At 37.8% G+C, this 25,516-nt stretch overlaps 1 protein-coding gene across 1 annotated transcript; it reads right to left on the bottom strand.

The window, feature by feature from the left end:
* Positions 1–11,239: 11,239 nt before the first annotated feature.
* On the bottom strand, positions 11,240–16,672 carry LOC111911218 (GDSL esterase/lipase 6). Its single transcript, XM_023906998.3, has 4 exons — positions 16,420–16,672; positions 16,012–16,154; positions 11,740–12,211; positions 11,240–11,641 (listed from the first exon to the last, which is right to left on the bottom strand). Exons 1-4 carry the CDS (start codon positions 16,655–16,657, stop codon positions 11,418–11,420), a joined length of 1,077 nt encoding a protein of 358 aa, XP_023762766.3. The 5' UTR covers positions 16,658–16,672; the 3' UTR covers positions 11,240–11,417.
* Between the last annotated feature and the right edge of the window lie 8,844 nt (positions 16,673–25,516).

The following is a 25,516-nucleotide window of genomic DNA, read 5'->3' as shown; positions in this document are numbered from 1 at the left end:
AATTTTTTTGAGTGCTCATTCGTTTATGGGGATATATTTGATGACTTACTTAAGTGTCCCTAGAAGCATGTTGTTGTATGTGTCCCAAGCCTCATAAGATTTTGAATAATAGCCTTCATGACCTGGTATACACAAACCTTGTCTTCCCAATAAGGCTAACTTATTTATTCTAATCGTGAGCTACCTCACTCTCTTCTCACATGAGTTAAGAGTCTCCTGCTTGGTCCTTATGTTCGCAGCAGAGGTACTATGTTTTCTTACACCATCCCCATTACACTTCTCCATTACATTCGTTTCATCCCTGTAACCCTTGAGACTCTCAGAAACTACCACTGAGGTTTATGGTTACACAACATCTGTGTTTATGATCTTAGTTTCATGCCACTACGAGCTGAGTGAAACCCAAAATTCAATACCAATGAATTGACGGTGACCAATTAATTTGATCAAGTTATCACCAATGAATTGACGAATGTACCTTCAAGGAATCTCAATTTTTCTCTTGCGTGATTCCAATGAAATTGTTACTCACCATAACATTTCTTCCCAAGGGATCCAGTTTTAAATTTTCATATGAGATTTCATATTAATCCAAGTCACTACAAAATATACTCCTACCTACTTGTTCAACAGACTACACTGGTCTCACAAGTACTTTGTTCACTTTCGTTCTTATTTCAAGAATTGAATTGATGACTCAAAGCGAAACCACCCTTAATAAGCCTAATTAAAAGAAGCCTTTCAACATTTATTAATAAATGTTTGATCGTAATTCAACGGGATACCACACTAACACTTTGAGGTCTTTCTTGACCTTGAAGGAAGAGATTCGTGCCCAGGATCATCAGTTTCGTGTCATTATTGGCATCACAAAATATCCTTAAAAGAGTTGCTTTATTTCTTTTCCTTTTACACTCTTTGCACGAAAATCTTTGATTTTCCCAAATTCCGTTGTTAATTATTTACAGGCTGGATTCTACTTTCGTGGTTAATTATGGAGCTGTGGTCAAAAACAATCCATGTGGCAATTTAATTCAAAAATGGCGTTTAAAAGGGATAAGACAAAAGTTTGCTGACTCGGCGGGAGATTGAAAGGATTGAATTTCAAACGACAGTAAAAAGTGGGCGCGTGTGAATGTGAAACGGCCGCGCTTTTACTGACACTTATGGACGCGTGTGCGATTACCAAGCGTCATCACTCTGGCATTAAAGGCGCGTGTGGAAATGGAAACGGTTTCTCTCTCTGAAACGGCGCTTGTTGGGTAGCGTGATCCTAGGAATCTGACACTCTCTCTCCTACGTGATCATCGCATAAAAGATATGAAACGATTTTTCTCTCTCCAATTCCTCACTATATAAGGCAGTCTACAACACCATTTACCTCTTTACTGCTTCCGGATTTTCTAAAGAACAAAAACCTCCAAAGCACTTCACTGTTCATCTTCTTCTCCAACCTGCAACAATGGCTGAATCTTCTTCCGTCCATGCTACTTCTCAGATTCTCCCAATTCGTCCTCAACAATGCCTAGTCATTGATCTGAACCCACTGGCGTATGATTCCTATATGTCGCCGGTCATAGAATGCCTCAAGTACTCCCAGCTTGCTCCTGCATTGTCAAGAATTGAAATGGTGCCAATGGTGACCTTATCTCAGGTCTATGCGACGGCTTACTACGACAAGGCTGTCGATCGGGTATTCTTTGAGGTGGCAGAACACAAGACTTCGATTTCTCGCCCCCGTTTCTGCACTATGTTAGGGTTTGCTGCTGACCCATCGCGAGTTCAGCCGGAGACGATTCCGGTTGGGATGTTGTACAACATGTTTTACAACATGGGCTACACAGAGGTTCTCACCTCCGTCGCCAAGTTTAAGAAGTCCTGCCTACCGCCCCAGTGGAATGGGTTATTTACAATTCTCTTCAAGGGACTGTCAGAGAGGAGCTCAGGATCTGACGGTGCAAGTCGTCTTTTCCTTTCGATAATGTATGGGGTGTACAACGGGATAAACCTAGACTATGGGTTTGTTCTTTGGCAACAGCTGATTCAGAGCCTCTCTTCCTCTTCCCGACACTCTGAGGTGTCGTTGGCCCTGTTCTGGATCTTGATCACAAGATGGGCCATGGACAAGTTCAATGTTCCAACAGTTGATGGTGCATCGATGTCTTCTATTGGTACGTTTCATACCAAGAAGATCATCGTATCCGATGCATCAAAATTCTCATTCATTGGCTCTATCCCGGAGTCGATGTATGCCGATGTGCCCGCTGATAGCAGACTGATCAGGACGATCAAGGAGTTTAGGCCAACTGGTCCGAGGGAACTGACACCGGACATGCTGCGATCGATTCATGATGCCGATAAACTGGTGGCCAGGGGTAAAAAGGCAGAAAAGGGGAAGCAAGTGTCCAAAGCTCCAAAGGGACCTTCTCCCAAGAAGCGAAAACAAACGAAGGCTGCTTCATCCCCACAGCCGAAAAGGAGGAAAACCCAACCGAAGCGAAAGCTCCTTATTCCCTCCTCTTCTAGCGAATCCGAAGGTGGGAGTTCGGACTCTGAAGGATCACAAGGAGACGAATCTCCTCAACGAGGCAACACACCACCTCGGTCCCCAACCCCAGAGATGGAACTTCATCAATCTCCTATTCCTTCACCTCCACCAACAATTCCTATTTCCATTCCCACCATAAACCCTACTATTCCCCCAACCTCTATCCCTATACCTCCACCCATATTCACCACATCAACCGAAACACCACCAGTTACCGAAACCCCTCCTGTAACCGAACCACCACAAACCGAAACCCATACACAACAACCACCCGAAACTAGCCCCCCACCCACTCAACCTGAACCAACCAAACCCATAACACCCCCAGCTTCACCACCACCTCAATCTCCAGAAGACGCCTCCGATGGCGGTGATCAATACCTTGGTGGTGATCACATGAACTTCGATCCGGTCTACTATAGTCCGTTTCAAGTTCAGAGTGATGAGGAGGATGATGCTCCAGTGACAAAGAAGCATCTTCGCGAGCTTAACGAGAAGGTTGATCAACTTCTCGCCTCCTCCTCCAACCAGCAGTCATCTTTGTCTGAAGCTGCCCTTCAAAAGATCGTTGACGCCTTCTCCAGGGCTCAACATGATTCTGTGACCTCAGCAACTGTTGCTATCGATGCCTCCACCCGAGCCTGTGAGGCAGCGACCGAAAAAGTCGATAAACTATTCAATGACGCTTCTGTCCTGCTGCAGTCTTTGCAGGAGAGCGCCGAAGCCACTAAGACAACTCTGGAACCAGTTGTTCAACAATTGGCCAAGTTTGTCTCGACGGAGCTGTCTTCGTTCGCTACTCTCAGACAAAATATTAGCGACGACAACTCGGCACTCCATGCCTCCATCGATGCCCGCCTGGCAAAGCTACAAGGGGATCTTGCGGCAGAAAATTCTCTGACGGACGTCTTGGCGAGCAAGACTACTGCCCTAAAGGTCAAGAGCACGCAGCTTTCCAACTCCGAACAACAATTGGAAGCTCTTCGATCCGAGAGGGAAGTCATAAAGACGTGTGTTTCGGATGTCCACGCAGCTCTATCAAACATCCTGGAAGCACACGATCCCATCCTTAATCATTCGGTGAGGCGTACCCTCGCTGAAAAGCTCTCTCCGGCCATGGACCTTTTAAGCAAAATTGAAGGCCTACCGAGTTTCGTGTCCATTCCGAAACAAGGGGGAGATGAGAAGAAAGGATCGAAACCACCTCCTTCCTCCAAAGCTACTCAAACAACCGAACCACCCCCAACTGGTCATGCCTCGGGTTCGGGTGTGAAGAACAAGGGCAAAAATATAGCTGAGGGAGGAGATGAAGATGAAGATGAAGACAGGGAGACCATTGCGGACATGTTGAAAAGAAAGAACAGTCGCAATGTTGAAGGCGATGCTAGTCGTGTGGCGCGTGAGGCTGAAGAAGCCGAACGAAAGCAAAAAGAAGCCCACGATCTCCTTGAGAGCCGAAAGTTGCTCTTCCCTGCCTGGACCAGGGATCGTATGATAAAAGAGGCCATAGAGACTCCAAGCATACTATGGCTCGAGCTGGTGATATCATTCGACTGCAACAACTCTATCGATTCGCAGTTTGATATGCCACTGACTCGAAAGGCGTTCATCTTCCACGTCTTCTCTAACATTTTTGAAGTCCCGCATCCGAACGATGAGCTTGACAGGGAGCTCATTGACTTCTATCTGGAGGCCGCTCGCCCACAATACCTCACCTGGAGCGCCCAGAAGATTGTTAATGTTCGGGTACTGAAGCCTTATGCCGTGGGGAGATTCACAAACGTTAAGTTCAAGCTCATCCGAGGATCTGCAAGAACTGCCCACATCATCTCCCTAGCGGATCTGCCGAATCTGAATCCTCATGACTGGATTGTCTTGTACAATATGCTTTTGACTGATGAAACCGAATATGGTCCCATCATAGACCATGTCAAAAGGATGTTGGCTTGCTATATCATGGAGGTTGCCCAAATGGATCAGGAGGTCGCCACAGTTTTTAAGAAGAAACCGAAAGTCGCACCTGTGGGATCAGCCAGTGATCTAAATCAAATGCAAATGGGTAAGATAGATCCGAGGCGAAACTCAGTGATGTTCACTAGAGCTGAAGGACAGAAATGTCTCTTCGCTTTAGCTGACAAGCACCTCTACACCACAGCTTGCTTGGAGCACGTCTTATCAATTATCAAGCGGTGTAAGGAGAATTCGGCTGATGACATCAAGTACTTCAATGATATGATCAATTGGTACATCCGGTTTAGACAGACCATCCTCTCTATAACCAAGTGTCTGTTTAGTACCGTGAAGAAGAAGGTACCAGCTTCAGCTGCCGGCCCAAGTAAGAAGTGACGGTCTCGCTCCAAATTGACGCAAAGGGGGAGATTGTTAGGCTGAAGATAGTTTTGATGTTGCGTTAGTTTAGCCTTGTATTCTCCGGTTTGGGCCTGTCCAACCGAGAGCCTTTTATGTATTGTATATAAGTTAAATGCTTGCATGCATATTAGGTTAAGATTAAGATTGCTGAGATTATCGTAATAGCGATTCATACAGAGTACAATATTTTCTTTAATCGTTCTTGTAATCTTCTAATCCTCTACAGTTGATGTTCTTAATCGAGCTCTTCTGAGGATTTTATTTAATCATTCGACACGTTTGATTCAAGTTGTTTTGTTCTTATTATTGCGTTCTTGTTGTTTTATATTCATATACTTGTTCAAGATGTAATCGATATTCATAGATTAAAAGTTGTTTTAATCCCATCACATATGCGTCTCGACAGCTGAAAGAGCATGAAAAGAACTACCTGACTCATGATTTGGAGTTGGCAGCGGTGGTTTTCGCTCTGAAAATATGGAGGCATTACCTCTGTGGCACGAAGTGCAAACTTTTCACTGATCATAAGAGTCTCCAATATCTCTTTAATCAGAAAGAATTAAATATGAGGCAACGACGCTGGCTAGAGTTACTTAAGGACTATGACTGCGAGATACTTTACCACCCCGGTAAAGCAAATGTTGTTGCTGATGCTCTCAGTCGGAAAGTCAATCTTGAAAGGAAAAGACCAAGAGCGTTGAGAATTGAAGTTGTCTTGACCATTGTGGAAAGTATAAAGAAAGCTCAAGAGGAAGCTTCTGAAAAGAATGACCGAAAGGAAGAACGTTTGGGCAAAACGTTGGTGTTCGGTGTAAACAGTCATGGACTGAAGGTGTTCCAAGATCGGATTTGGATACCTAAGACAGGAGGAGTCAGAGATCTTCTGATGGAAGAAGCTCACAAAACCATGTACTCGATTCATCCGGGTAGCACTAAAATGTATAGGGACCTAAAACCCTACTACTGGTGGCCGACGATGAAGCTTGATGTTGCAAAGTATGTGGCTGAGTGTGCGACTTGTGCGAGAGTAAAGACACAACATCAGAAACCGTATGGGAGTTTAGAACCTTTGCCTGTGCCTATGGGTAAGTGGGAAGACATTGCTATGGATTTTGTCACTAAACTGCCCAGAACAAAAAATGGTCACGACATGATTTGGGTGGTCGTTGATCGATTCACTAAGAGTGCGCATTTCATAGCAGCCAAGGAGAAATGGTCTATGGAGAAGCTTGCAAATTCTTACGTGAAGGAAATTGTGAGGCTTCACGGTGTTCCGCAAACGATCGTGTCGGATCGTGATAGCCATTTCACCTCAAGGTTTTGGAAAAGTCTACAAGAGGAATTGGGTACCAAGTTGTGTTTAAGTACAGCTTACCATCCGCAGACTGATGGTTAGAGTGAAAGAACGATACAAACACTTGAAGATATGCTGAGAGCATGTACCTTGGAATTTCTAGGTAATTGGGATGAACATTTACCTTTGGTAGAATTTTCCTACAATAATAGTTTCCACTCGAGCATTAAGATGGCACCTTACCAAGCTTTGTATGGACAGAAGTGTCGTACGCCGTCTTGTTGGCTTGAGGTTGGGGACAAGCAGTTTATGGGACCGGAGATAGTCCATCAAACTGCTGAAAAGTTGAAAATAATTAGGGAAAGAATGTTAGCAGCTCAGGATCGTCAAAAGAGCTATGCTGACAAAAAGCGAAGACCGATGACTTTTGAAGTTGGAGATTCGGTTTTGCTTAAAGTCTCGTCGTGGAAGGGACTTATAAGATTTGGTAAAAGGGGAAAGTTAAGTCCAAGGTTTATTGGACCGTTTAAAGTTATTCAGAGGATTGGGAACCAAGCTTACAAGCTCGAACTACTAGAAGAACTGAAAGGAATTCATAACACTTTTCATGTGTGTTATTTGAGGAAGTTCACGGGAGAAGTTCCCGACATGATTCCACTTTCGGAGTTGAGAATCGATGAGAACAAAAGGTTGATTGAAGAACCAAAGGCAATTGTTGGCCGAAAGACTAAGAAGTTGCGATGCAAGATGGTCGAGTTAGTGCTTGTCCGATGGAAACACACGAATGGGCCGAATCTCACCTGGGAGACGGAGAGTGACATGATGGGTCGCTATCCGCATTTGTTTGTTGATGTGTGATTCCGGGGGTGGAATCATTCTAAGGTGGAGAGAATTGTAATGCATGTGTTTCTGGGCTTGTCGTTAATGTTGATATGATAGTCTAGGTTAACCTTTGTAACCCGTTTTGAAATAATAGAAGTGTATTATTTGCGTATTATGTGTTTTGTGCTTAATTGCTTAATTATGAGGTTTGATTAATTAAGAATAAAAATAAGCGTCAAAATTAAAGTGTAAAATAAACTTGATATCTTTGGATAATGTTGTAGTATGGAAACGAGGTTTCCGAATATATAAAGAACGCCCAAATCTGACTTCGTATGAGGAAGTTACGATTTTCTGAAGTTTCGACATAGCGGTATGCAGCCTGAAATACTCGATTTGAGATCGAGCGGTTTTTAGTCGAAGCAATCTAAACGACGATCGAAGGTCTCGTTGTTGATATCGAAGCGATAAAAAGTTAGGCGAGAACGGACGTCAAACGAAGAAGTTATGAATTTATAACGAAGTTTTTCTGTCCCGGCCTATTAAAAATAAATAATAAAAATAAGGTTAAAATTAGCCGACGGAGTCTAAATGAAAGTTGTAGAGCGTAGTCTCACCTTCGTGTGGATATAAAGAACGTCGAAAACGGAGTTCGTATGAAGAAGATATGAATTTTCGAAGTTTATTAAATAATTAATAATTAAATTTAATTATTAAATCCGGCATTATCCGAAGAGGAGTCATCGGACTCATCCGAAGTACGCCCAGCGTACTAGCGTACGCCCCGCGTACAACGAAGCATGACACGCCTTGCACTCGAGTTCTTCGGATACGTAAGCAGTGACGATTTCGGACCAGTACGCCCCACGTACTGCAGTACGCCCCGCGTACTGCAGTACGTCCCGCGTACTCCGAGGCTCCAGCCTCCTATAAATAGGATCCGAAGGCAGCCGACTCAATTGCTATTTTTCTCTTTTCTCTCTCCCGTTTTGCATCGATTTGCGTGCCAGAAGTACCCCGAAGCCCCGGTAAATTCTCGAGCCCCGAAGCAAGTCCCGAGATCCCGAAGATCCCGAGAAGTGCGGTTGCCGAGTCGAAGCTCTGCCCGCGAGAAGTTCGATTTTTGTGAAGATCTTCCAGATCTGCTGAGGATTAGTACTTCTGCAAGCCGTAGTGCTATCCGATCATCTTCTGATCAAGTGAGTGTATACTACCTTTCATAAACACGATAATAATACAAGTATGGTTCGAGTGTATTAAGTATATTGTTGTTTATATGTGTGAGTGCGTAGTTACTTTCTTCTAACGCATGATTATGAAGTATTTTATACAAAATACGTGTTATGTGTATAATTTTGTTGTTATGTGTGTGAATGTATATTCATTCTCTTCCATCTCATAGATCTGAATTGCTTTCTATGAAATACGTGTTATGTGGGTGTGCCTCGTCTGTTATGTGGAATATATATTGAATGAAAATGCTATACAGGTTTTTAAACTATGTATAAAAATATATATTTTTATCTACTAATATGTTGGGTAGAACATGGGTAGATAGTTGGTGTGAAATAAACAGATGAGAGGCCTCGATGTTGTTGTTGTTGATCTAGTTATTCAGCGGAGTATGGATAACGACCATGAACTCTTTCTAGACAGTCCAGTGGAACGCTAGCAGGTTCATAACCTGTAGGTGTTGTGAACGATGTGTTCACCGGTGTACTCTATCCCCCTCATGGTTGCCTTTAGGATATCTATTGTTGAGGAAACCCCTTAGCAGTAATGTCCGTCCCGATGAAAATCCTAGATTAGGTCCCTTGAGATAGATGTTGTTTTAGGGACGTAAAGTGAGGATAACGGGAATGGGTAATCGGGATAGTGATTGGTTGGTGAAATTAAATATAATTTATTTATTGTGGGTTGAAAACCCTATGTGCTCACCAGGCTCCCAAGCCTGACCCACTCAGTTTTATTTATATTACAGGAAGTGGCGCAAGGGCGTAAGATGGATGAATCATCGAGTTGTTTTGTTTACAAGTCTGTATATGTATATATTTGTTGAATGACTTGTAATGATATCGTTTATGCTTTATGGTCTGTATCGGAACATGACATCCCGAGTTTTGATTATATAATGAAAATGCATCTCTTGATGAAATGCTTTGATAAATATTATTTTATCATGTTTTGTTTTGGGAACAAATTCCGCAACACTTTTAAATCAAAAGGATTTACTCTGAAATTATTTTAAAAAGCATAAATGAAAATCAGTCTTTTCTGGCCGAGATTTTGGGGATGTCATAGTAGCCTATGACACTTATGTGTTTTGGGTATGTGGTATTTTGAGGAATTCACTAAGCTTTGTGCATATAGTTTATGTTTAAGGTTTCAGGTACTTCCGGTTCAAAAAGGAAGGGCTCAACATAATGGCACAACATCCTCCCCTCATGATTTCCGCATTTGAAATAATTGTTCTCTGATGGTTTGAATATTATGACTTGATGTTGGTTTTGAAAAATTAATGAATGATTTGATAGACTTTTAAACGAAAAATTTTATGACCGTTTTCGGGACGTTACGCTTGGATCTGGTCCTGTTGGAAAATTGAGGATTTTTACCTCAAACTGTTATTCTTACTTAAGAATTTAAACCTTTGGCTTTCGCATCACTTGAACCATCACCGGGAATATGTTTCATCTTCTCTTTTGAATTCAAAGCTGTAAAAACTTCATCTAAGACAAGAGTGTCACGGCTATAGATGATAGTATCATGAAAATGGTTGTAGGATTCGGGCAACAATGGCAGCAAGAATAAAGATAAATCTTCATCTTCATACTGAACATCCATATTTTCTGAATTATTTACTAACTCTTTGAATATGGATAAATGTTCAGATAAAAAACCTCCTTCAATCATTTTAAGATTGAACAACTATTGCTTTAAATGCAACTTGTTTGGTAGACTCTTCGTCATCAACAATTGCTTCAACTTTAACCATAAGGCAACCGCTGCTTCAAATTTAACCATAAAGCAACCGCTGCTTCAAATTTAACCATAAAGCAACCGCTGAAGTTCTTTCAAAACATCTTGCAAAACATCATTTAACAAATGCAAATGAATATGGGATTGAGCTTTTAAATATTTTGTCTCTTTTTCTTCTTCCATCCACGAAGCAGACATCTTCTTGGAACTCAGAAGCGCCTTGTGTAAATCCATCTCAATTAGAACATCTTTCATCTTAACTTGCCACATGAGAAATCTGGTGTTTCGATCCAACAAAGGAATATCATACTTAATCTAAGACATGATCAATCACTTGAAAAAATGATCCTAATAAACTAATGTTAAAACCCGGAAGCTCTGATACCAATTGTAGTAAACAAAGAGGGTAAGATGTACTAAAATGAAAAAGCCCTAATGCATCAAACAACTCAGAAATCCAAATCACGAGAACATTATTAGTTCAAGAGGAATAGAATTAAAATATCAAACCATAATCAATCACATGAAATAAAAAATAACAATCAAAAAGTAAATCAAAGAGGCACAAATATTTACATGGAAAACCCAAATCGGGAAAAAAAACCACGGCCGGAGGAAACCGAGAACCAATCTAGTAAAACATTATAGTGTTTATAGAGTTTGATCAAAGAGATTAGAATAAGTTATAGTGATTTAGTGATAAAAGGTTTGAAACCCTAGAAAATGTTGATCCTAAAAAGGAGAAGAAGAAGAAGTTTTCAAATCTCTCTCTTTCTAAATTTTCCTGCGTTCAATGAGATTAAAAGTTTTTGCAATTTGGCTAATTTGGTCCTTCAAGAATGAAGCATTTGTATTTTAGGAGCAAGTCCTTTTTAGACCTGAAACACTCATTTTAAACCTAACTCTTTTGAATTGATACACCCATTTTAGATATGGATTGCTAGAAAGACAAAATAGCCCTTGAACTAGGCATATTTCCACAATTATCCTCAAAACATAGGTGAGAATGATGGAATAAACACTTGACCAACAACCCTTTTATAAATCATATATACTAAAAACCAAGTACAAAATGAACTAAGATCAAAATAGTTTTGTAATATTATTTTCCTATACCCCTTGTGAGAACAGAACTCTACAATTTGATCTAAGTTTGATAACATAAAGTCATTAATTTAATCATCATTAATGAAAGAAGACGCTAGCGGAATTGTACAAAAGAATCATGCATGTAGATGTATAGGTTATTGTACAAGTTTAGTAAAGTAACAAATTGTGTTGCATAATCCATCATTTAATAAATAACAACTATATATAAAATGGTTATTACAATGTAAAAATATGGCTAGTCCTTTATATAAAAAAGAGGTTTGAGGGGATTAATTATATATTAGGGGATATTAATTAAGTATTAACCAATGCCTGGAGATTCATTGGCCTCGCGCATTTAGTGTCACCATCCCAGAATGCTTTAGCTAATAGTTCATAAGTATGCTCTGTAGGATGAAAATAATCCCAAAATAAGAAGTCACTAGGTTTCTCACACATCCTAGTACCGTTTAACCCACATTGCACCTTTCCATTTTTGGGTCCAGCCCCACAACATGCCTCATTTACATTGGCAAAACCTATTCCACAATAAGTATTATATATAATATGATTAGACCTTTAATTTTCAAATGAACAAGGAGTAATTAGAGAGAATATGTTAAATAAAAATTAGTACCATGACTTTTCGGGTCAGCACGAAGAGTTTGGGTAACATCATACACTGCTCCATAAAGACTTTTTACACCAGGATACTTTTTTGGTATATCGTTTACTACTTTTTGGAGTTCATTATTATATTGCGTCACCATGTTGTTTATCCTATCATTGCATGCAGTTTGAGGTGCAATCGGCACATGGGGCAAGAGGACTGTAGCAGGAATACATCCCATCGGGCCTACTCCGAAAATGGCTATCCTACGTGCTCCAAGACTGGTGAGTTTGTCAATGACATTCACGACTTGTTTCACTAGTTTATCTACATGGGCTGATGGAAACAACCTTGGAAAGAGAGATATGTGAAAGTCAAAAATGTCATTGGAACCCGACTCTAGTAAGAACAAGGAGTTTTGAATTTGGTCTTTACGTATATGGTTGTTGTCAATAAGGGCTTGGAATTGTTGTAACTGGACTTGGATTGGTGAAACCCCCTGCCCATATATCAAACATCGCAAAGAAAAATTATGGTATAACAAAATTGTTAATGTAATTTACACTTTGATTTTCATGAACGACAGTTGAAGTCATTAGAGTTTCTATTGCTAAATTAACTTCATGTTTCAAAAAACTAAAATGTTTTATTTGTCATTTTTTAATAATGTAAAACAGCACACATCAAATAGAGAGCTAACTATATTGAATTACTACATGATTCTAATTTACCTTTTTCACGTGATAACCATATATTGGAACTTAGTATATGCTATCTTAGCCAAAGTAATAAAATTAGTAGCGAGTTGAGTATATCACGAATGCACACTAAGAAGGTTATTGTCAATTAAAACAAGTGTAGATGAATCCGTTTACCATTTTACAAATATCAGAGGTACTTTTTTTAATGGAAAATTTGTATATATAACATATACTAAGAAGTAATTTTTAGTAGGATTAAATTTAAGATAACTTCATAATTAGTCATATGGTTTGCAAATTATCTCACTTTGATGACTTTTATGAAATATGTCGCGCCACTGGTCTCGTGGTTTGAAAAATGTCATTTTAGTTATTTATAGTGTTTGCAAAATTTTTATTTATTTTGATTCAAAAAAAAAAAAAAAACTTCAATTTAAAATATTATAACAACTTTTATTCTAGAGTCACTTTCTTAGATGAATTTTTTATTCTTTATTTTAATCTATTATCAAACAAAGAAAATATTATCTTGAACTTAAACTATTTTAAAAATCTCATATAGAAATAAGACTTAATTTGCAAATTACATTTTAGAAATATTAGCTAGTTTTCCTATTATAATAATTATAAATCACAAATATAACACATCAAAACATTTATTCTCAATAGACATACCATTTGAATTTGTTTAAAATTTTAATTTGTTGTAACGTATATAAAATACCAACTAAAGAAGGAAAAAATATAAAGAAAAAAAGTTGGACCTATGTTACAAATATAAATATAACTTAATTATTTATTTCAGTCTAAATTTAAAAAAAAATACAAAAACCATAAATTAAAAAAACTCAAACACCAAAATTGTAATATACTCTAGTATATTCATACATTTTACACCTTTTGAATAATGTAAAAAAAATGTTATCAAATTTTTGAAAAATAAAATGAAACAACGAAAAAATAAAAATAGGAAAAAAAACTAAAAATAATACGAAAAAATTTAAAAATAATACAGAAAAATTTAAAAGAAATACTAAAAATACCAAAAAATGTTATTTCTTTGCAACCCCGCCCCCGCCTCCGAAATTTCTTTGTTCCCCCGTTCCCGCCCCATCTTAAAAACATTATACTAACAATTTAAAAACATATTTTTTAATGAATTTTGAAAGCTCAAATCATGTTATGGTTTATTATATTTACATAATTAATATATGTAAATATTAGTGTAATTTATTAACGGGGTCCCCATGGGGGTTTCGAGACATGATTGCCTACCGCCGTCTCCGCCCCCGAAATTAAAATGAGGGTTAACCTTGCCCCCTGCCCCCGTCCCCGCCCCGATTTTTTAAAAAAATTTCCTCCAAACGGGACGGGCCCCCACGGGACTTTTTGATATCCCTATATATATAATTTCATAATTGACAAAATTACACAAATAGTCCTTGAAGTTTGTAATATTTTGCAAATTTTGTATAAGGTAAAATAGTCTTTTCATAAAAAATTTAACAACTGAAAAGTTATATTTAACGACAGAAGGACTATTCATGAAATTTTGCAAACCATAGGGACCAATGACGTTACCATAAAAGTCCTCACAATGAAATATTTTATAAATTACGGGAACCAATTATGAAATTTTATCGAAATTTAATTATATATAAAAGTGTCATAAAAATGAAATTATAAAATATGATTTTATTAACCTTTTTTTAAAATCCTACATGAAATAAAACTGAATGCGTAAAAGTTGTACAAAAGTAAATTTCTAAAACATTGTAAAATTAGTTCATAACAAAAATAAAATATAAATATACTTTTCTAAAAAAATGCGTTTTAAGATTATAGAAAAGTATTTTGTAAAAGTATTAAGTATTATTAAAAAAACATATAAAAAAAGAAAGAAAAGTTAATTGAAAAAAAAAGAAAAAAAAGAGTGATGTAATTCAAAATAAAGAGATAGATTCGAACCATTTACCTTATATAGATTGTAAAGACAATATATCTTATTGATAAATGATAAGCTGAAGTTACTTTTGTTTAGAAAAAATCATATAATTCTATAGAAATTTTTAAGTTTTTAAAATATTCTCCTAAAATATTTATAAAGTTATCGTTCACATGTCATAAATTATTATGTATATATAATATGTAAAATGATTTATATTTAGTTACTTTTTATTTTATGGAACATATATTTTATTCAAGTTTTAAAAAAATAAAATAAAAAATAAAAAATAAAAAATAAAAATTCAAGGCCTTATGAGATATGGAATTATGCCTATAATCAAATAAAGACCGCATTATCGAATAGCAAACCGCTTATAAGTTATTATATATTGATCTAAAAAACATTTAAAAGATACGTTACTTTGGCGTGTAATTGACCTTTAAATAAAAAATTATATACAAATAATAGCAACCATTTTTTTTTATATAATTTAGGACGTGTTTGGCATAGAGCTTTTGGAAGTATTTGGGAGCTTCTAACTTTTAGCTTTTGATAAAACGCTTTAGTTTAAACAAAAAACTTTGTTTGGCAGTACGAGCGTTTAGCTTTTAGTTTTAACAAAACGCTCCGATTCTAAAAGCTACTTCATGTAGCGTTTAACAAAACGCTCCTGAGCTTTTGAAATCAATTTCCATAATTATCCTTAAAAATATATTTATATATTTATTTATTTTTAATCAATTGTCCTTTTATGTAATTTTATATATTTCAAAAGTTTCCAACTACTTTTGTCAAACATTCATATAACAAATAAAAGCTATAATTTCCCGCTACCCGTTACCTACTACCCGCTAACAACTTCCAGCTAACAACTATTTTTATCAAACACGCCCTTAGTTATCAAAAGTTTGATCTTACAAATAAACAATCTTGCTATTTTTAGGGCAATTTGGCTGGTGTTTGATTATTTTTTTTTGCATTTCATCAGCATAAATTTTTTATCACATAATGATAATCACTTTAGATCATTTTATTTAAAGGGTTAATATTATAAAAATAATAATAATAAATAAACCTAAACTTTTTGTTTTTCAAATAACCCCTCAATATTTTTATTTTTTTTTGTTTCGGTCCTTTTAAGTAGCTTTGACTATCCGAGGAAAAAAAAAACTAGCTAACTTTTTGTTTTTCTTTATAAGTGAGGACTTATTTTCGGAGAAAAAAAAATTAAATACAGTTTTTCTTAACAAAAAGTTAGGGTGTTTCTAACTGAAAAAGTAAAAATAAAAATTGTCCATTATCTAAAGTTTATAATAAACCTGATCAAAAAATTGGAAAAATGACGTTTTTAAATTAAAATAAACAGTATATATTTAATCAGAAAAACCTAAAATGTAGAATGTTTTATAACATTGAACGTATTTTAACTAGTTTTTCTTTTAACTCGAATGTTTTTCATTAGAAATTTCAACTTCGACAACTAAATTAAAGATTAAAATGATTTTTTTATCAAATCTTAAATAATTCCGATTAGTGATCATTGTATAACATATATCCTTTGTTTTTTTGTTTAATATCTTTATAAATTATATAAAAGATAACCGCATATTGAAAAATGAATTCATAAATTTGTAAGATTGGTTATCTTACACATTGTTCGTTTGTATTCAGCAATCCACTTCCAGCACTTGCAAAACTGATACCGTTATCTGGAAATTCTTTCCGAGTACCATTTGCTATCTGTTGCCTTAATTCTTGATATGGTAGTTGAAGCTCCATCCCCAAATATTGTGCTGCACAACTTTTCTGGCCCCAAATTAACATTAATTCACAACATAATGTAATTTTAATCCAAATAATTTCATTCAAATATGATGGATATTAGAAATTGGACGTTACCTATATTAAACATTTTCATTTTATAGGTCATGTTGGGTATGACAAAGGTCGTAAAAAGATGCTAGTTTTTTTTCCATTAACAAAAGTAATGACAAGATTAGTGTAATATCGATTAAATAAATGTTAGCGTCTTTAGTTTGTAGAAAACGATCGACTTACAAATGAAATCTGCAACAGTTCGACCATTGGTAAATCGTCCAGTTGGACGCTTAAAGAAAGTTGAGCCATAAGGTGGAAAATCCGCTTGAATTGTACAGTTTTTGGTAAAATGATTATTACCAGGATCAAAAAGCGAGTCTCCAAACGGGAACATTGACTTAACAACATGTGCATTGGCGAAAGTCGATGCCATAAGCAATAAATTGAGGAATATTATCAAATTTGGTAATCTCTCCATCTCAATCACACTTTGGTTACCAATTTTAGTGCATATATATGGTGTGAATTTGGTATTAAATAGACTCGGAAGAAGTTGTACCGAACGGATTAAGTTGAAGAAAGGAGCACCAAATTGAATTAAAGAAAAAAAGAAGTGACGTAGGAAATAAAATGAAAAAATAGCGTCAATAATTTGTCATTGTTATCAATACTTGGTTTTCACATGTTTGTCACGAACTCACAATACATGAACGGTGATTCAAATATTAGGTGTCACCGTTCTTGCTCGGAAAATATTAGACCAACATGTATACTCTTGTCTTACAATTTCAATATTTTACGACATGTCATTTTTTCTTATTAATCTTTCACACATTTTTTTCGAAGAAATACTCATCTTTCAACATTTCAACTTTTCACCAAATTATAATTATAACATTAAACTAAAACTAAAAGTAAATACCAATAAAACATTAATGATACTTGTTTTTTTCACCAAACAAATTGATTAAAATCTACATAAAATAACATAATTAAGACTATATGAATCGATTAGCATGAATCTATTCCATCAAATTTGAGCAAACGTTATTATGCACTTCTTCGCTACATATTGCTCGTATATTTGTTACATTCACTTCCAGATCAATTTCTTCTGATGATACTAGATCTTCATCCTCAAATTCATCGTAGTTATATTACACACATCATCCATCTTCTAACATCAAACTATGTAATTGTTGGATTATGTGTCTAAGCCCATAACTATAATTGGTATATACTTGAATTGATACTAGCACAGTTTTTTTGGATTGACTTCATACTAGCAACTAGACAAGATGACCTATTGAGAAAGAGGAAGAATTTATTATTTGATTAATAAATTGAAATGACTGGTTTTTTAATGTATTATGGAAATAATATATTAATTAATAATCATATTATTTAATTAATATTTAATCATAAATTAGTATGGAATTAATTTTAGGATTAAAGGAATTAATTGAAAGTGTAAGGGCTATTTAGCAATTTATTGATAGTTGTGGATTTGGGCTCTTGGACCACCCTAGAAGTATTGGATGGGGAGTCTATGGGCTGCTTAGGCCTTAAGCTAAGGAATTAGGGTTTCCTCCAGCAAACCCTAGCTTTGGCTCTAAGCCATCTCAATTATATAAGGAGCTACAACCCTCTAGATTTCGGTCATTCGTACCTTAAGAAGAATAGCCGAAATTTGAAGCTTCCTCCTCCTCTCTCTCATATCATCCTCTTGTTAAGTGTGTTTGTGAGTCATTAGAAGTGTTATGTTTGTGACACTAGTTCTCAAGCTTCTACAACAACAAGGAATTGTTTGTTATTACTATATAACATTCTAAGGTTAGTTTACTATCTCTTGCTGTAAATTTTGAAAATACTAGATGCCTTTTAAAGTTTATTATTTTATGTTAAATACTTGTATGTTCAATTAAAGAAAACATGCATCCAAGAATTAGGGTTGCATGCACACATAGAGATTGTTTGTTATGCTCAAAACCCATCAGCAATATGATGCATGCATACAATATGTGTCTTAATCTTTTGGGTGTCATTACGCATGCCATGTTACACGTATATGCCAAAATTCCTTAAGGACATCAAATATTCATTCGATGTCTTTCCCTACTGATGCTTACACTTACACTAACTTGAATAGTTTTTGTTTTTCATCTTATGGACATGTGATGATTTCACTAACATTGTCATCTCATAATACATGTCATCTTACAAGATAATACTCAAGCTTATATTCCACTTTGTTAACTTCAAACAAACACTAACGTGCTTTTCTATTTTTGAGGTCATTGAAAAGATACGATTGATCAAGGATATAGATGCCATTGTGGGATCCTAAGGCATCAACGAATGCATAGCAGATGTGTACTTTTGTAATTTTGTAAAACTCCTACATCGTGCTTTCCATGATAATCTAAAAATGGAAACTATCTCTTGAAATCATTAGTTATCCATAGGAAATAGATCTTGCATATTTGGTATTGTCATCTAAACTTTTGTGCGTTTAATATAGGATTATTGACAGAGTAATCTCATTTGAGATGATCATACGCGGCTTTACGATCACTATTTATAGTTTTTATTCTTCTTGGATATAAACCGGAACATGCATTTTGCAATAAAAGGTTTGTTGCTTCTATAATTTTATGAAAAAAAAAATGACTTGCGTTAGTTATTCAAATGGTATTATCTATAGAAGATTTTGACTGTAACGCTCAGTTCCTGGTATGTATTTAAACTTCTAAATTATTTCATTTTGTAGAGAAACTCGACGAGTTGGTAGCTCCAACTCGTCATGTTGAGATGTTATGGATTGCGTGTATTAGTGACCAACTCGACGAGTTGGAAGGCCTCAACTCGACGAGTTGTCTGGAATAAATGAAACCCTAATTCCGGGATTTTGCACCCTATTTAAAGAGCTTAATCCTCATAAGTTGGCCTCATTTCTAGCCTCCACTGTCCTAAACCCTAAGGCATCTTTGAGTGATTGTGAGCCATATTTAAGTGTGTTGTGTGTGTTTGAAGCCATCGGAAGAAAGGGGAGCTTGGAGATACAAGAAGGAGCTACTAGATCTAGAATCCTTGCTTTTTTTTCGACATCTTTCTTGTAAAAATTCTCAACCTTGCTTTGTTGTTAGATAGATCTTCATCTTAGTGTTCTTTTGCTTGTTTTTGTCCAAATGAAGTGGTCATTGGGAGTTGGACGTCCCATATGGGCAAACCCTTTCAGATCCAAGGTCTTAATGAGCTTTCATGGCATAAAGGTGCCAACTTTATGGCCCTAAGAGCTCCATGCACCTTCTAAGCCCTTGTTTTGGCCTCTTAATATTCATTTGGCCATGCATGTAAGTAAAGTTGAAGACAACTTTTAAGGTCCAGATCTGTGTTCATAAGCTCTCTCTTGAAGATATGGTGGTTTTTGGATTAAGGCATAATCCTTTTAGGATTAGGGTTGAGCTTAATGCCTTTTAGGTGGTTCTTAATGGGTAAAGTTGGAAACTTTACCCTTCTAGACATATGATCAGTCTAGATCTGGAAGATAACGCTTTGGTTAGAAGAATGGTGGATTAATGCATTAAATGGGTTGGTTGATCGAATAACTCGACGAGTTCTTAAGGGAACGTGGTGAGTTGGGTTGGGTTTGTCCCGATCATGTTGAAAAACGGAGGAACTCGACGAGTTAAAGGGAAACTCAGCGAGTTGGGATCGAAATATCGCGATTATGTGCTTAATGGCAACTCGACGAGTTGTGGGATAACTCGACGAGTTGAGTCAACTAGGAGCGTTGAATTTGACTTTGACTTTGGCCAAGTTTGACCTTTAAGGGGTTTCTAATTAGTGATCGGTATCTAAGGGATTGTTTCTATTTAGGTAATTGAGTAGAGTTGTTTCCAGGGTTGGGGATTTATCATGTTATCTTTCAGCATCCGAGGTGAGTTTCCTCCCTAGGTTATGTGGGTATAAGGCTCCAAGGCCGACCCTTGTTTGATTATGTGGTTATACTTGTTGTCTATGTGATACATGTATATGCTTATATGTGTATGTCTATTGGGCGGGGCCCGTTATATGAATTTGGGCGGGGCCCATATCTCATTTCGATCCGAGTGTCGGTAGGGAGCGTATCTCACTGGGCGGGGCCGTTTCCGAGTGTGGGCGGGGCCCGTATCTCACTATTATTGGAGTATGGGCGGGGCCTGTATCTCATTATTGTTTGATATGTATGGTATGTGGTATTTTGGGGGAACTCACTAAACTTTGTGATTACGGTTTTCAGTTTATGTTTCAGGTACTTCTGGTTCCAAAAGGGAAGAGCTCGGGATGACTGCATCGCACACACCAATAGATTCCACACTTGTTGTTTTACTATGATTTTAAGATAATCAATACATCTGTTTTTATTTGAGATGATTGGATGTTATTGGAATCACAATTTTATTTTTTATTAAAAACAAAACTTTAGGACCATGTTTTTGAATGTTACATTGACGAGGAGTCCATTAATGACGATGGCGAAGATGATATTTAATTTATAGAAGAGAGTGAGTGGTATATATATATATATATATATATATATATATATATATATATATATATATATATATATATATATATATATAGAAAGAAAGAAAAGAAAGTAAAATTTTGCGTTGAATTTAAAAAAAAATATTGAAAATTGAAAATTGCCAAAACAAAATAATTAAAATTTCTAGGAAATAGAGAAACAAACATTTCCTTATAAGGGGTGTGGATACCTTCCTTGTCACAACGCGTTTTAAAGTCGTGAGGGCAACATATCCAATAAGAACTCTACAGTTAAGCGTGCCCGGGAGAGAGCCATTCAGGGATAGGTGACCCCTTGGGAAGTTTCCGTGTCGAGAGCCCAAAACAGACAATATTGTGATACGTGCCAGAGGGGATGTTACAAGTTGGTATCATAACCTTGATTTGAGGGATTCGGGCACAACCTCGGGTGTGTTTGAACTCAAACTAAGGGTTGGAAGGGAATTTTCAAAAGAAAAGAATTTTTATAAAAAGATTTCTAACAGAAAAGGGCGTGGTGCATGCAATCAACCGAGCTCAAGTAAGTTATCCCAAAATACCCATGCATGTTTATATATGATAAGAATTATGAATTGTGAATCGCATGCTAGAGTATGGCTAATGATCTATGATAGATGCCTTTGTATATATGCTTATTATATGAGCTTATAGATTTGCAAGCTAGTACTAATCAGTCAGTGATAGGATGGCCTGATTAGGTTATGCTCAATTTCTTTTTACTTGATGCTCGAATGTTGCTTGCTTTGTGATTTTAGGAGTTCTTGCTAATCTCAGCTAGTTAGTAAACAAATATGCTAAGTTACATATTATGGAAACTAAATAATTTCAGAAGGTTAGGTTTAGCTCTATTGCACAGCTCTTGTCTGAGTCCAACCGTTGTAGGAAGAGATCTCTCATTCGAAGAATTATCTAGTTTTTGTAATATGTAATTGTATTCGTGAACTAGTTAGAGGTGGTTAGCATGAGTTCCTTTTGCAGCTGATGGAAGAGAGTGGTGTGGAGTCTGCTTTAGGAGAACCTAGGATGAGATTTAGTGTTGAGAGCCCTAGCTGCGAGGGATCTATTAATTATAGAGTAACTTGGCTGAATGAAGGCACTTCTTGAGGAAAGTACAGATAGATGTGGAAGGTAGTATGGGCCCATACTACTGGAAGCAGAGGATCCATACTCGATTTCAAGGGGGTTGTGATGAAGCCAGGGAGCTTGTGTAGTTATGATTTCTCCGATATGCATCGATGCTTGTTCTAATAGTTTTATGGTCTATTTTCAGTATGGTGGTATTGCAAGGCAGGCCAGTGGACAGTTCCAGTGTCAAGGAGGGATCATGCTCGGGTTCTGGAGTCGGGCAGCTTGACGACCAGACGAGGGAGTTCATCTCGTCTGAGATTACACACAGTATCCTTGATCAAACTCCTATGAGAGATTGAGTGCTTTTCGTGCTGAGATTGTGGCTTTGATTGGGGCTCGTTTTTTGACCTTCAGGGAGCTTCGGGCTTGTGGAGCGCCATACTATCATGGGGCTAGGGACCCCATTGCGAGAAGTAGGTGGTTGGCAGGTGTAGCCAACGCCTTCCGTACCAGTCGTTGTCCCGAGGGGGACAAGTTCAGATTAGCATTCTGCCTCCTGAAGGACAGGACTCGTGATTGGTGGGAGGAGGTAGGGCATGTTGTGGGAGGTAACACTATTGATTTGATGACCTGGAGTAATTTCTCGACCAGGTTCTGAGCCGAGTTTGCACTGGTGATCGAGGTGCAGCAGCTGGCACGAGAGTTTCAGGACCTCCGTCAGACTATTGAGACGGTGACTGAGATCACCGCTATGTTCAGGGAGAGGACACTTTTGGTTCTGCAGTATGTGGTGGACTAGGAGATGAAAAATTCCCGGTACCATGAGATGTTGAGGAGCGATATCTGGCAGTTTGTGATCTGATCCAGCTGCAAGACGCTAGAAGACATGATAACAAGGGCTAGGGAGAGGGAGATTGACTTGGAGATGGAGAAGAAGAGGAAGGCAAATTCTTTGACCAGTGATGAGAGTTCAGGAAACAGGTCGAAGGTGGTTGATACGAGGGGTAAGGGCCATTAAGGCCAAAACCAATGTGGCAAATGCGGTAGATCACACGAGGGAGTGTGCAGGGTGGGTGGTTCAGTCTGCTTCAAGTGCAGCCAGATTGGTCATGTCAGCAGGGATTGTATTGCTACCACCACCGTCACCCCGATATCTGATCTGATTTGCTTTCAGTGCAATCAGAGGGGCCACAAGAGGGCCCAATGTCCGAGTTTGGCTAAAGAAGGACCGGTGTCAGCACCCGCTCCTGCGACATTGAGGATTATTGATGGCCTTCAGGCCCGGGCAAATGGGCCAGCAGTGAAGAGCAGGACATTCCAGCTAACGACAAAGGATGTGCGTGTAGCTCCCAACAGTGTGACGGGTATGTATCTACTCTTTATCTCTTTATTTATATTGAAATAGGTGTGAGACCCATGTATTACATGGGTTTATTTAAAAAAAATTAAATATGAAATTTTAACAATTTGAAAAGTTTGAATTTATAAAAAAAATGAGAAAAATTTTGAATTATTAAAATTAATGAGGCTTTAATGTATTGAATACATTACATATATAAACCTTTTCTAATCAATACCTTACATATATATATATATATATATATATATATATATATATATATATATATATATATATATATTACCTTACATATTAAATGTGGAATTTTAATTTAATAAAATGAATAATACAATAAAATGACAAGTGGAAAATAGAAAATTTAAAAATTCTAGAAAATGTCATGTGTCCAAATAAAGGAGAAGATGACATGTAGCAAAAAAGTTATTTATTTATTAGGTAGGATTGTTGCTTATGTTTTTATATTTCATTTTAGGATCGTTCGTCGTGAACGGTATCTCCGCCTTGGTATTATTCGATTCAGGGGCTACCCGATCTTTTGTATCTCTTGCCCTTAGCAAGAGATTTGCTAGAGCTCCAGGGGAGTTGGATCATCGTCTAGATTGGGAGATTGTTGATGATAGGAAGGTTAGGGTCGCAAGGTTTCATTGGGGTTGTACTCTTCAGTTGTTCAGCGAGCAGTAGTTGGTTCGGGTTAGGACCCCAAGTGGGGGAGAGTTGGTGATTCAGGGTGAGAAACTGCAGCGTGGGCCGGTCATGTATTCTGCAGCAAGGACCGGACGCTACCTTCATCAGGGTTGTACAGGTTTTGTCGCCTATGTCATGGATACTCGGGTTGAGGGAAAGACGATCGTGGACGATGTGTCGATTGTGCGGGAGTACCCAGATGTATTCTAGGAGGATTTGCTTGGGGTACCACCGAAGAGACAAGTGGACTTCAGGATCGATTTGGTTCCAGGTGCAGTTCCAATAGCCAAAGCCCGTATCGGTTGGCTCCTCCCGATATGCAAGGGTTATCCACACAGCTACAGGAGCTGTTAGACAAGGGATTCATTAGACCGAGCATTTTGCCTTGGGGAGCCCCGATTTTGTTTGTGAAGAAGAAGGACGGATCCCATCAGATGTGTATTGACAACCGGGAGTTAAATAAGGTAACGTTGAAGAACCTTTATCCACGCCCGAGTATTGATGATCTTTTCGACCAGCTTCAAGGTGCATCTTGGTTCTCCAAGATTGATTTGTGATCGGGTTATCATTAGATGCGAGTCAGGGACGAGGATGTGCAGAATACAACTTTTTGGACTCGCTATGGCCATTATGAGTTCGTGGTGATGCCATTTGGCTCACCAATGATCCTGCCGCATTGATGGATCTCATGAACCACGTATGCAGACCGATGTTGGATCGCTCTGTGATAGTCTTTATCGATGATATCTTGGTTTATTCCAAGACACAAGAGCAACACAAGGAGCACTTGAGGGAGGTGCTGGAGACATTGAGGAGGGAGAGACTTTTCACAAAGTTCTCCAAGTGTGAGTTCTGGTTGTGCGAGGTGCAGTTTTTGGGGAACCTTGTCAACCAGAAGGGTATTCTGGTCGATCCTGCCAAGGTTAAGGCCGTGATGCAGTGGGAGGTTCTGAGATCTCCATCCGAGATTCGGAGTTTTCTTGGTTTAGCGGGTTATTATCAGAGATTCATCCAGGATTTCTCCAAGATTGCTATGCCATTGACCCGATTGACCAAGAAGTCGGTGACATTTCGTCGGGGGCCTTAGCAGCAGGCAGCTTTTGAGACTCTTAAGCAGCGATTGTGCGACGCGTCGATTTTGACCCTGCCTGAGGTTTTCGATGATTTTGTGGTCTATTGTGATGCTTTGATCACGGGTTTGGATGCAGTTCTGATGCAGTGGGGGCCTGTGATTGCTTACGCTTCGAGGCAGCTGAAGCCTCATGAGGCGAATTACCCGACGCATGATTTGGAGTTGGGGGCGGTGGTTTTTGCCCTCAAGATTTGGCGGCATTACCTCTATGGGGGTTTGTTGTACTATTTACACGGACCACAAGAGCATGAGGTATTTGATGGATCAGTCGAATCTGAATACGAAAACGTCGTTGGTTGGATGTGGTGAAGGATTATGATTGTGAGATCCTGTACCACCCAAGGAAGGCCAATGTGGTGGCCGATGCTCTCAGCTGTAAGGCGGTTGTGGCTCCGATCAGGGATATATGTTTAAGGATGACAGTGATTACTCCGTTGTTGGAACGAATTCGGGAAGCTTAGGTCGAGGCTATGAAGGAGGAGTGCCGGAAGTGTGAGCAGATTGTGGTTCAGGTGGCTTCCTTC

This window comes from Lactuca sativa, chromosome 8 (assembly GCF_002870075.4).
Source record: "Lactuca sativa cultivar Salinas chromosome 8, Lsat_Salinas_v11, whole genome shotgun sequence".
Lineage (NCBI taxonomy): Eukaryota > Viridiplantae > Streptophyta > Magnoliopsida > Asterales > Asteraceae > Lactuca > Lactuca sativa.
This window is presented reverse-complemented; position numbering and strand designations above follow the sequence as displayed.

What these genes read in the sequence shown, in the direction of transcription:
- LOC111911218 (XM_023906998.3), bottom strand. Translation starts at nt 16,657, where the DNA reads ATGGAGAGATTACCAAATTTGATAATATTCCTCAATTTATTGCTTATG. An exon ending in TGAATACAAACGAACAATGT is followed by an intron (nt 12,212 to 16,011) that starts GTAAGATAACCA and finishes ATATATGGGCAG; the next exon opens with GGGGTTTCACCAATCCAAGT. An exon ending in TGCTGACCCGAAAAGTCATG is followed by an intron (nt 11,642 to 11,739) that starts GTACTAATTTTT and finishes ATTGTGGAATAG; the next exon opens with GTTTTGCCAATGTAAATGAG.